Source organism: Electrophorus electricus, chromosome 2, assembly GCF_013358815.1.
Source record: "Electrophorus electricus isolate fEleEle1 chromosome 2, fEleEle1.pri, whole genome shotgun sequence".
NCBI lineage: Eukaryota > Metazoa > Chordata > Actinopteri > Gymnotiformes > Gymnotidae > Electrophorus > Electrophorus electricus.
In genome coordinates, this window is record NC_049536.1 from 1,063,999 (window position 1) to 1,076,850 (window position 12,852).

At 43.4% G+C, this 12,852-nt stretch overlaps 1 gene segment (V, D, J or C); it reads right to left on the bottom strand.

The window, feature by feature from the left end:
- Nucleotides 1-663: 663 nt before the first annotated feature.
- LOC118240818 lies at nucleotides 664-1,213 on the bottom strand. The segment is given in 2 exon segments: nucleotides 664-992; nucleotides 1,165-1,213. Coding segments are annotated over 2 exon segments (378 nt in total).
- Between the last annotated feature and the right edge of the window lie 11,639 nt (nucleotides 1,214-12,852).

Below are 12,852 nucleotides of genomic sequence, written 5' to 3' on the forward strand. Positions count from 1 at the left end.
GTCTCAGTACTGCAGTGGTGTGACTGGTTTCTGATGCTCCATGCACTGGGTGTGTGTAAATGTGCCTCTGTGGGGTCTTGATAAGCACTAGATAAATTCCATATGTTGTTGTTATTGTTATAACTGTAGTGTTTTGTCTTCACCTGCTCCAGCAGAAACAGAGAGATCATCTTCTCAAAGAAAAGAGAGACAGGAGAAGTTTAGGAGCTTCTCCAGGTTTCTGGTGATGCAGCTCAGTCTGAGCTGTTATCACTGTCAGTGTCAACAGCAACATTAGCATTGTGTTTAATGGTGGGTTTCTTCTTGATGGATCATACTAATGTTCACAACTTCCATTTCTAACTCATAGACAGCAGGAGAAGAAGGACATATATATCTACAAAACTCTCCTCTAACAGAAGTGCAACAGTGTTGTCTGTATTGTCTCTTTGTGATTCATTATAGATTTTTTTGTTGACTTGAGTGAGTGTGTTGTGGTTCCTAGAAGAATGATTTTCTATAGATGTGTGTTGTTCAGTAGTGAGTGAGTGTGATGGGGCATCTCTCCTGCACAGAGTGTCATTGTGCTGTATCACATCCTCCCCCTCAGCACCTGCAGTAGGTCCCAGCTGCAGCAGTGCAGTCTCTGTGCAGTCTGACTGAGGGAGGTTTTTGTACGACTCTCTAACACTGTGTGAACAGCCAGTTACCACCAATGTTGTGTTCACTCTGACAGTAATAATCTCCTGCATCTTCAGTCTGGACTCCTCTGATGGTCAGAGTGAAGTCAGATCCAGATCCACTACCACTAAAACGAGCTGGAGTTCCTGACTGTAAGTTAGTAGCCCTGTAGATCAGGAGTTTAGGAGCTTCTCCAGGTTTCTGCAGGTACCAGGCTAAAAAGTTATTATTATACACTGCAGTGCTGGTTCTACAGCTGATGGTGACTGTGTCTCCTGGAAGAGCAGATTTCACTGCAGGAGTCTGAGTCACAGTCACCTGACACATGGATTCTGGGGAAAAAAACAAAACAAAACAAAGCAAATCCAATTTAAATCATATTTTATTTTCCATTTCTTATGTTGCTTATATCTGTTAATAGAAGGTTTAGAATATTTTATTAAACAAGACATCTGTTTTTTTAGGTTATTCACCTCAAAAGCAAAGCATTAAATGATCTTTTACCTTGAGTCCAGAGGGCCAGTGTGCAGATGAAGATGGGGATCAAAGTCATGGTTGCTGTGGGTGAAGTTGCTGGGGCAGGCAGCTCTCAGTCATGAAGTGTTAAACTGACAGGACTATAAACACTCCCAGAGCACTGAAGCAGGTGCTGCACATGCAAAGTGGCTGATCTCTGAGGAAATGCCTCTAATACTGCCTTTGCCCCAGTGTGACAATCCACACACACACACACACTCACACATACACACACACACACACACACACACACACACACACACACACACACACACACACACACACACCTTAGAAACTGTTCTAGGCTATACCTTTCTGATTATTTCATCTGGATCACTTGATCTTGAATTTGCATATTTGAGCAAAAACTGCTATATTGCCAAGCCTCTCTTCATTAACAAGCTCATAATTACAGGTAAAGGAAAATATTTATATTCAGAATAGATGTAGGATGCTCAGAACACCAGGAACAGGAACATTTCACAATCAAAATGTCAGAGGTGAAGATCATGCAGGAAAAAAGCTTAAGCAAATGTGAATCTCCAGCTGAAGTACTGAACGAAACAATCAAAGCAAAACCAACCATAAATGTGCACTAACAATAACAGAAGAAGTCAATGTAACATCAATGACCATCAAACAGAAAGGGTTTATAAGGCAACATAAAGACATAACAACATAAAGATGTAACACAGAAGTGGTGTTGACAACAGGGCAAGATGCACACCAGCAGAGTTGGGCGTGGCACAAAACCTAAACAGACAAGCATGTGTAATGAAAGAATTGTCATAATGCCAGATCCCCTCGCAGACTTCAACACCAAGCAACTCGTTCTTCTCCCTGGCAACACATCGCCTTCCTGGTATTCACCCTTTTAAACACTCTCCTCACGTCACTCTCTGGATGATCAGAGGGCGCTGTTCTATGTTGGGCCCCGCGCATGTGCCATTGGCTGCGCCGATAGTGCCATTTGGACTAGCGCTGTTAGCACTAGCGCTGTTAGCACTAGCGCCGTTAGCATTGGCGTTGTTAGCATTAGTGCTGTTAGCATTAGGGCTGCTAGATGTAGCCTCGAAGCGAGCAAAGAATGTATTCAGCTCGTTCGCCAGAGACTCACCCGCACTCATCAGTCTGGAGGGTGGGCTCCTGTAGTCCGTGATCGTCCGTAGTTCCTGCCACAGGGATGTAGAGCCACTCTGCTGGAACTGTGTCTCTAGTTTCTTCCCGTAGCGCCGCTTCGCCTCACTCACCGCCCTGCGCACTCCGTATGCTGCAGACTTGTACTCGTCCATGTTCCCGCTGATGATCCCTGCGTTGTAGGCAGCAGCGCAAGAGTTCAGAGCCTCGCAAATGGTTTTGTTCAAGCAGGGCTTCTGGATGGGAAACTTCTTGATGGTGATTCTTGGAATCCTGTCGTCCACCAGTTTCCCAATAAACCCCACTACTGCCTCCGTAAACTCGCTGACATCATCAGTGCTGCACCAGAACATGTCCCAGTCCGCGTCATCCAGAGCATCCTGCAGAGCGTCCACCAATTGGTCTGTCCAGCGCGCGACCTCCCTCTGAACTGGAGCTTCCCATTTCAGCCTTTGTTTATATTTTGGTAGGAGAAAGATGGCGGCGTGGTCCGACTTACCAAACGGTGGATGAGCTAGTGCCTTGTAGCTGTCCTTGTATGGGGTGTAGCAGTGGTCTAGTGTCCTATTTCCCCTGGTGGAGAAGGTTACGTGCTGGTAAAGGTTGGGCACTGCACACTTGAGGTTAGCGCTGTTGAAATCCCCAACCACAATAAGTGCAGCGTCCCGGTGCTGTGTCTGAAACTGTGTGAGAGCCTCATGAAGTTCACACAGTGCAGTGTCCGTGTTAGCCTGAGGTGGGATGTACACGGTGTTGATGATGACCGAAGTGAACTTCCGGGGAAGGTAGAAAGGACGAAGCTTGAGGGCGAGCAGCTCCAGGTTGGGTGAGCAGGAGCGGGTGAGAGTAACAACATTGGCATTGTTACACCAGCTGTTGTTTACCATCACACACACTCCGCCGCCTCTCGACTTCCCCGAATCTGCCGTCCTGTCCATGCAGTGAACCGAGAAGAACTCGGCCGGCTGGATAGCGTGGTTTGATACCGCTGGGTTCAGCCACGACTCGGTGAAGCAGAGGAGATTGCAGTCCTGAATTTCATCTTTTTCACGGCCCTAGTTGATTATGGGGAAGAGGGTAACTTCCTTCACGCTCATGTGATACAGGAGTAACACATCCTGGTCGAACCATTACCCAAGCCCCTTAGATTGGTTGTTTTGGACAGATCATCCATAGGAGCTGGGACCATATCTCTCCGTATCACACTGATAAACCTCACTGCCAGTGCACTCCACTCAAAACTCATCTAGTTCTTGGTACCAGCATCCTCCTTCTCAGTTATTCTAGGCCTTCCTTGGCTGGAGCAGCAGGACCCAAGTATAGCCTGGCCTCAGAGGGAGATAACACAGAGGTCGGATTATTGTCAGAAGACCTGTTTGTCCTTACCCACACTTACACTCTGTTCCACAACTATAGAGAGTCCTGCTAACGACCGTGTATTTAGCAAACAGAAAGCAACCCAGTTACCCCCTCACCATTCCTGTGATTGTGCTATAGAACACCTGGAGGGTGCCACCTTGCCCAAGGCATGGAAATACCCTCCTCCCTCAAGAAGTCAAGAGAGCTATGGATCAGTAAGTAGAAGAGGCACTGAAACAAGGGTTCATCCAGACCTCCACTTCCCCTCTGGCGTCAGGCTTCTTTTTTGTAAAGAAGAAGGACGTTGGTCTTCGTCCATGCATCGATTACCACAATCTAATCCAGATCTCCAAAAAGTAGGCTTACCTGTTACCGCTCATCCCTGTCGCCCTGGAAAAGCTACAAGAGGCAAAATTCTTCATGAAATTAGACCTTCATAGTGCTTATAACCTTATAAGGATCAAGAAGGGAGATGAGTGGAAGACTGCCTTCATCACCACCAAGGGACACTATAAATACAAGGTGATGTCATTCAGTCTCAGCGTCGCACCATCTTTGTTCCAGGCTTTCATTAACGGTGTTCTTTGAGCAGTCATAGGGAGGTATGTTATCGCATATATAGATGATATCCTTATTTACTCACCCGATCTTCAGGCACACATTCAACATGTTAGATCTGTACTGAATATTCTCCTGGATAATGGACTGTATGTGAAAGGGGAGAAATGTGAATTTCACACAACCACCACCACATTTCTGTGGTATGTAGTAAGTTATGGGGGAGTGACTTTCTTAGTGTCACATATCATAGGAATCTATAATATGTGTACGCCAAGACAACCGAACCCCCGACAAGACCGTTGGTCCTTGTTCTTTTCCAGATTTAACTTCCAAATTATGTATCGTCCAAGTATATAGGTCTCTTCAAGATCCGAAAATGGTTTAATTTAAAATGGGGACCAATCAATTAAACTTACCTGCACATTTCTGTGTTTCAAGGTCCTTGCATGTCTCTCTCCTCAAGCGTGTTGTTTTAGGTCCTTTGGATGAGGTCTCCCCGGACAATACCCCTCCACAACCCATAGACTATGATGGCACTCTGATATACACAGTATGCCGCATTCTGGATTCCAGGAGGAGGGGAGGTTCAATACAATACTTGGTGGACTGGGAAGGGTTTGGTCCTGAGGAACAGTGCTGGGTTCCTCGTGATAATATATTGGATCCCAGTCTACTAGCAGACTTTCACTCTAGAAACACTGAAAGACTTGCTCCTCATCCTTGCAGGCATCCCTGTCGCGTTCTTGCAGTGGGGACTCGTAATAGGTCAGACTCCACAGTGCCTGCAAGAGATCGACATGGCTGTCCTTGTGCCTTGGTCGTTCCGGACTCTTTGAGGGAGGGTACTGTAATAACACCAGATCCCCTCGCAGACTACAACACCCAGTAAACCGTTCTTCTCCCTATCAACAACTCCACCAATCAGAGACACTTAATCAGATCAGCATCACCGGAGTATTGAACTCACCTGTACGTCATTAGTATCAGTGTATATAATACTGTTTAGAATTACCACTCACTGCAAAGTATTTCCGTAAGTTTTCTGAAAGCATACTGAGCATTATTTCTTCATTGGAATATTATGTATCGTACCTTGACTTTGTTTTTCTGATACTGTATTTTTACCTGCCCCCTTTTTTGGATATTCTGCCCGGATTGTTTGTGTTCGCTCTTCTGGTTTTTTGACTCGGACTGTTGATTCTTTATGATTTGGATTCTCCCATTACATTCTTCTACTCTTGGATTAAGAATAAAAACACCTACTATTTCAGTTCTGCAAGCGTCTGATTTTGATCACCACCTAACAAGAACAAAATGTAAACAAACAGCCATGTAGACACCTCCACTACCTGATGGAGGCAGCTGGTGGTGGAGGGCATCGTCGCACAACATACAAAACCAAAAAGTGTTTATACACATGTGGACAGGTGAAAGGAATGTGTTAATAACTAGATGTTAGATCTTGTGAAGGCTAGCCTCTGCCATCTAGGAACGGCATTGCAGGTAACCGGTGTGACACCTAGAATGCAAATGACTGTAGAATGAAAACTACACTTTCAGAGGTAACGGGGTGTCTCAGCATGTGCTATTTCAAGTAAAAGATCAGTTTTTAGGTCCTGCACCCCATAGCAAACACTAATTGAGCTCTTAACAGTCATCAGGTAGGCACCTCACAGGGGTCATCAGGTAGGCACCTCCCTTCATCAGCGTCCCAGCATCACCTCCCTCCAAGCTCACTTTAAACCAAGCTGCACCTTTTAAGCACTAAGACACTAGCAATCACAACTATAAATATATGATCTCCTTCCAAAATTTAGCAAAATGCAGGTTTGTAAATACTCACATTAAAGGATGTCAGCATTTGCTAGGCATAACTAGATACAATGACTATTTTAGGTTGACTTTAAATATATACAGCAGCTTGTTCAGCTTGTGCAGACTGGAATAACTTGGAATGGAATATAAAACATGGAACAGTAAATCAACTAATTTCTGTATAGTACTTTGTAAAAGTCTGTTTACACACTGTAGGCACCAAAGACACCCAATAAATTATGAAATATTTAAAATGGCAGTAAGTGTTTATTTATATGTACATCACAATATAACACATAAATCAACACTACTACAATACATTAATGCAGATGCTGTTTGATGGGGGTACGGGTAAATGGTGTGTTTGATGGAGGTACGGGTACATGGTGTTTTGTTGGCGGTACAGAAAGATGGTGTTTCCTGGTGGGCGTTTCTTCCTGCACCACCTCCAACTGTGCCCTTCTGACTCATGAACATCTTTCAGCACAGCAATGACTTCAGTGAATCACTAAAACATTAAGAATAATGCCCAGATCTGTTTCCTTACAGCATGTACAGACCAGTCTGATCCTCATCAGAACAGGTTATATGAGATCGAAATCTGAAATCAGAGTCTGAAGAAGCAGCTTGGGTGTCATGGAATGCTCCCCACGAGTTACGTGGTACAGCCCGTCGTGTGCAGTGGAATTTACATTTCTTGCCACGCCCTCCATGATGGCACGCACCTCCATGGGGTTAATGTTATTTAAACCCCTGTCAGTGTGTGCCTCATTGTTGCTCACTGTTATTGTCGGTGTAGAATGTTATTATCAATGTGTGTTTAGCTACTGTTAGTATAACCCAGCATTTGTATCAATTTATGTTGTTGTTTATACTGTTTGTGTATTCTTGTCCAATAGTGTTGTGTGAGTGTAACGAGTGTCCTTTATGTTTTATGTTATTAAATGTTTCACAAAGTCAAGGGAGTCTGTGCATTCTGCTCAATGCCCTGTGCTGCTCGGGCCGTTACATCAGGAGAAGTTCAAATAAACAGGCCTGTTTATTGTTCTTGTATTGACAAACAGTATTTTGGCCTAATACTTTTCTATAGTACTGTGCAAGACAGACATAACTAATTAATAATAAATTTTCTGCTGTATTAATGTAGATATATTCCTTCTGCTGTATTAATAATGTAGATCTACTCCTTCTGCTTGTCACGGAGGGCCGGCCCGCCACAGGGGGACCACGCCCACTTGCTGTGAGAACCACGGTAAACACCTACCCCGCTCCCAATCACCAGCCTACTTACCACGTGCACTTGTCAACTATTTCAACCTGCAGGTTGGCAAGGATGGTGCTAAACACTGATAGATTACCTATTGAGGAACCTACAAAGAGAAACTATGACAAGCATTTACCCTTTGTTAAATTTATGTTGCTAGACGTTCGTGCCTTCACTCATGGAAAATAAAGAGTGCTTTCTAGCAAACTCATCTCTTGCTCTGTGTTGCCATTGTCACACTGTTACGTTAATAATGTATCTGTAATGTGGGCTCCAACCCAGGTCAGATGGGTGATGACGCCAACAGCTTACTGGATGAGCAACCATGGTGGGGCCGTGTGCAGAACAGATCTTGGATCAGGTAAAACAAGAGGAAAAACTAAACACCACACCAAGTGTGGAAAAAGGGAGAACAAAGGACGCCATGGGAAGAATGGCAGCCCCAATGCACTGGGGAAAACCAAACTAAAATTTCCCAAACAAAACCAGAAAACAGGGAAGAACTGTAATGGCCAAGGGGAGCCTTGGGAGAGAGAGACAGACTCCAGAGGGAAAAACTGGAGAAGGGAAGGGGCGTGTAACAACACAGACATCCACCCAGAGCAGAAAAGAGGCATAGCACAACAGCTCACAGACTTCAATTCCAAGATTTACCAGCTAGGAGCTGCATGCAAAACTTTAGCAGAGACCCAGCACTGAATAACTGGGTCACTGGGCTTTTATATATCTAGCCCAGCTGTTGGGCATCAAGCCTGATTAGTAGCTGGTTGACTCAAGGCCTCCCTCTGGTGGCCGGAGGGGGCCTCGGCCTGGTGCCAACCCTTACAATAGATCTACTCCTTCTACTGAATAACTAATGTAGACCTACATCTTCTGCTGTATTAATAATATATATCTGCTCCTTCTGATGTTTTAATAATGTATATCTACTCCCTCTGTATATCTAATCCTTCTGCTACATTAATAATGTAGATCTACTCCTCCCTCTGCATAAATAATGTAGCTCTACTCCTTCTGCTACATTAATAATCTACATCTACTCCTGCTGTAGTAATAATGTAGATCTACTCCTTCTGCTGTATTAATAATGCAGATCTACTCCTTTTCCTGCAATAATCATGTAAATCTACACTTTCTGCTACATTAATAATGTAGATCTACTCATTTTGCTACATTAATAATACAGATCTACTCCTTGTGCTGTATAAATAATGTAAATCTACTCCTTTGCTACATTAAGCCTCAGTAAAATCATGAAACATATAACATTGAGACATAGCCTTCTTGTTTTGAAGCAGTTCATGAAGTCTGCTGTTTGGCAGACTAGTGGTGGTGATTATTGGTGGTGGTACTGTTTGGATATTATTTTTTTTATTTTAATCCTGAAGAATGCTTCAGAAGTATTACACTATTTAACAAACAGCAGTTCAGGGACAGTGTGAGTAGAGATTTCTCAGCATGTCAAAGACTGAATAAAATGCAGGGAGCCAATATGCCTGTTGTCTGTGTATGATCTGATTATGCAATTTGTTTTCTTAGAACTACACATAAAACACAAAATAAATATTCAACCAAACTGATACACATCACAGAAACACACACACACACACACACATCTATGTACCATCAAAATAAACAGAAGATAACTCAGTCTGGAAGATCATCTGGTATTCTGGAATTTTGTTAATGCTGATGGGATGACCCACAGTTCCCACAGTTATACTCCGTGACATCGTGACATCTCCGTGACATCGTAACATCTCCGTGACATCGTGACATCGTGACATCTCCGTGACATGCTCCATAATGTCACTAAAGGAGAGGTTCTGTGACTTCACTGATAAAGGCCTCATATCCATTTATTTTGCCAGAATGTTTTGTTAACGGCAGTAGGAAAGTTCTCTCTTACTGTGAAATGGCTGGGATGTAACAGGAAGGACACTGGTTGGGTCAGACCTTTATTGCCTTTTTGATTTGATTTGCAGTGCTGTGTGCATTTTGGCTTTATGGTTCTTTACAGATGTGTGTGTTCAGTAGTGAGTAGTGAGAGAGTGTGGTGTGGTTCCTGTCCTGTTATGTTATAAGCTTGTTATGTAACAAGCTTGTTATGTTTTGTGAAGTATTTTAAATTACCATTGTGTATAAAGTGCTAGATAAATAAACTTGTGTTGCTTTGTATCACATCCTCCCCCTCCACACCTGCAGAAGGTCCCAGCTGCAGCAGTGCAGTCTCTGTGCAGTCTGACTGAGGGAGGTTTTTGTACGACTCTCTAACACTGTGTGAACACATCACCACTATGGTAACTCTGACAGTAGTAATCTCCTGCATCTTCAGTCTGGACTCCTCTGATGGTCAGAGTGAAGTCAGATCCAGATCCACTACCACTGAAACGAGCTGGAGTTCCTGACTGTAAGTTAGTAGCCCTGTAGATCAGGAGTTTAGGAGCTTCTCCAGGTTTCTGCAGGTACCAGGCTAAACGATGACCATAGCTGCTGTCATAATACACTGCAGGGTTTGTTCTACAGCTGATGGTGACTGTGTCTCCTGGAAGAGCAGATTTCACTGAATCCTGAGTCACTGTTACCTGACCTCTGGATCCTGGGGAAGAAATAAATAAAATCATAAAAAGGCAAAGTTTATCTGTACAGATACTTTTGTTTAGTTACTCTAAATCAGTTAATATTGCATTTTAAATAAGAGTAATAGGCGTGTGTCACATGGATAGTTCACCACAGAGGTAAAGCAGTGAGTTACCTTGAGTCCAGAGGACCAGTGTGCAGATGAAGATGGGGATCAAAGTCATGGTTGCTGTGGGTGAAGTTGCTGGGGCAGGCAGCTCTCAGTCATGAAGTGTTAAACTCACAGGACTATAAACACTCCCAGAGCACTGAAGCAGGTGCTGCACATGCAAAGTGACCTCTCTGTATTAATACACGTCTATCAAATACTCTCTGTGGCCTCTCTGTATTAATACACGTCTACCAAATACTCTCTGTGACCTCTCTGTATTAATACACATCTAACAAATAATCTCTGTGACCTCTGTATGAATACATATATACCAAATAATCTCTGTGGCCTCTCTGTATTAATACACATCTACCAAATACTCTCTGTGGCCTCTCTGTATTAATACATGTACACCAAATACTGTCTGTGGCCTCTCTGTATTAATACTCATCTACCAAATACTCTCTGTGGCCTCTCTGTATTAATACGCATCTACCAAATACTCTCTGTGCTCTCTCTCTGAAGTAATGCCTCCACTGAATACCTCTTACATAACCATATTTAACAGAACCAACCATACTAGAGAACTATAAACTTTATAATATAATGTAATATATAGGTCAAATAGTATTTCTATTTAATATAAACAATGTCAGAAAACTATGGAACAGTGTGCTGATTATTGGATAACTCAAGTTCAAGTTCAAGTTCAAGTTTGGTTTATTTTTCACATACTTAGTCATACACAGTATAACTCGCAGTGAAATGGTTGAGAGTGCTCTGTCCAAACTGAGGAAGAAGAAAAACGGGTGCATAGAGAAATATATATTCTATATATGTACAAAAATATATTAACAATGTATGTACAATATATGTATATTATGATTATATACACAATGTACAATGTATAAGGTTGTGTGTATATATATATATGTACACAATGTACCGAATGTACAGATCCAATTTGTAAAATGGCATATTCACAGTTTTTATGTTACATGGTGGTAATAGAATATCTATATATATACAGTTATGCTACATGGTGGTGGTGGTCCCCACAGTTTATCAGTTTCCTTGATTCAGGGCCTGAATGGCCTGTGGGAAGAAGCTCCTATTCAGTCTCTCTGTCTTGGTTTTCAGGAAGCGAAAGCGCCTCCCTGACCTCAACAGAGAGAAGAGTCTATTGTAGGGATGGGTGGGGTCCTTCACAATCCTCCTGACCTTGGTCTGGCACCGCTTGTAGTAGATGGTCTGCAGGTCAGGAAGTTCCGTGTGAGTGATGCGCTCTGCTGAACGCACTACCCTTTGGAGTGCTTGTCTGTCCTGCTTGGTGCTATTCCTAAACCAGACTGTGATGTTCCCCATGAGGATGCTCTCTATAGTGCAGGTATAGAAGTTCCGCAGTACCTTGGAGGGCAGTCTGAAGTCTCTTAGGCGTCTGAGGTGGTAAAGACGCTGACGAGCCTTCTTTGCCAGGGAGTTGGTATGGCAGGACCAGGACAGGTCCTGCGAGATGTGAACACCCAGGTACCTGAAACTATCTACTCTCTCCACCGTGGTTCCACTGATCCTCACAGGTTGGTAGTGCCGCTCCTACTTCTTGCTGCAATCCACGATCAGCTCCTTTGTCTTACTGAAGTTTAGGAGGAGATTATTTTCCTGGCACCAATTTTCCAGGTGTTTAATCTCCTCCAGGTAGGTCCTCTCATCATTGTCCGAGATCAGGCCCATGACAACGGTGTCGTCAGCAAACTTGACAATGATGGTGGAGCTGGAAGTGGCTGTGCAGTCACAGGTGTACAGTGAGTAGAGCAGAGGGCTTAGGACACAACCCTGAGGAGCTCCAGTGCTGAGTGTGAGGGTGGATGAGGCACAGTTGCCCACGCGTAAATGGAACAGATTTATAGAGAATGATAAATAAGAAATATCTAGTATATTTTATGTAAATATTTCTAGAATTGTGTGTGGTGTAGTGCTCTCAATCGCTCCTCTGTACAGGATCTCTGTTGTGCCTGCGGTCTACATACTTTCCACAAGGGGCGCTGGTGAGTTGCACAGTGGATGTCTAAGAGAGTGTGTTGACCAGAGTAGAAGAACAGAACTGCAGTTACAGCCACAGCAGCTCACTGACTGTTAGTGCTGCATTTAGGGAAGAGGAGGAGGAGCTCTACCATCTTCCATGATGACCTCAGTCAGTTGTAATGTGATGTAACACACTTACACAGCCCTGAACAATGGAGCTTATAGTCTGAAGAATGCTCTTTTTTCTTAATTCACCACTCAGCTGGTTTTGATTCTTGGGTTTTGCTATCACTGCAATAAGCTTCATTTTGAACTTGGTCTGTTCTTGTATTATTTTATTATTCACTATCTGCACTGTAAGATTCTTTGTACTGGAGTGTGTTGTTCTGGGGTGTGTTGTGCTAGTAAGTAAGTTTAGATAATGAATAAAAAATGTATTTAACAAATGTCACGCAATGCTTCTCCCCCCATGAGTCACGTGGTATGGCCCACCGCATGCAGGGGAATTACGTTTGTTGTCACACCCCCTACATGATGGCACGCACCTGTACGGGGTTCACGTTGAGTGTATGTCTGTTTATTTAAAGCCCTGTCAGTGTGGGCCTCATGGTTGGTCATTGTTAGTGTTAGTGTAATGTTAGTGTCAATGAGTGTGTAGCCACTGTTAGTATAACCCAACGTTTGTACCATTTTATGTTGTCGTTGTTGTTTGTGTGTTCCTGTCTATTAGTGTTATTATGTGTGAGTGCTACGCATGTCCTTTATGTTTCATTTCATTAAATGTTTC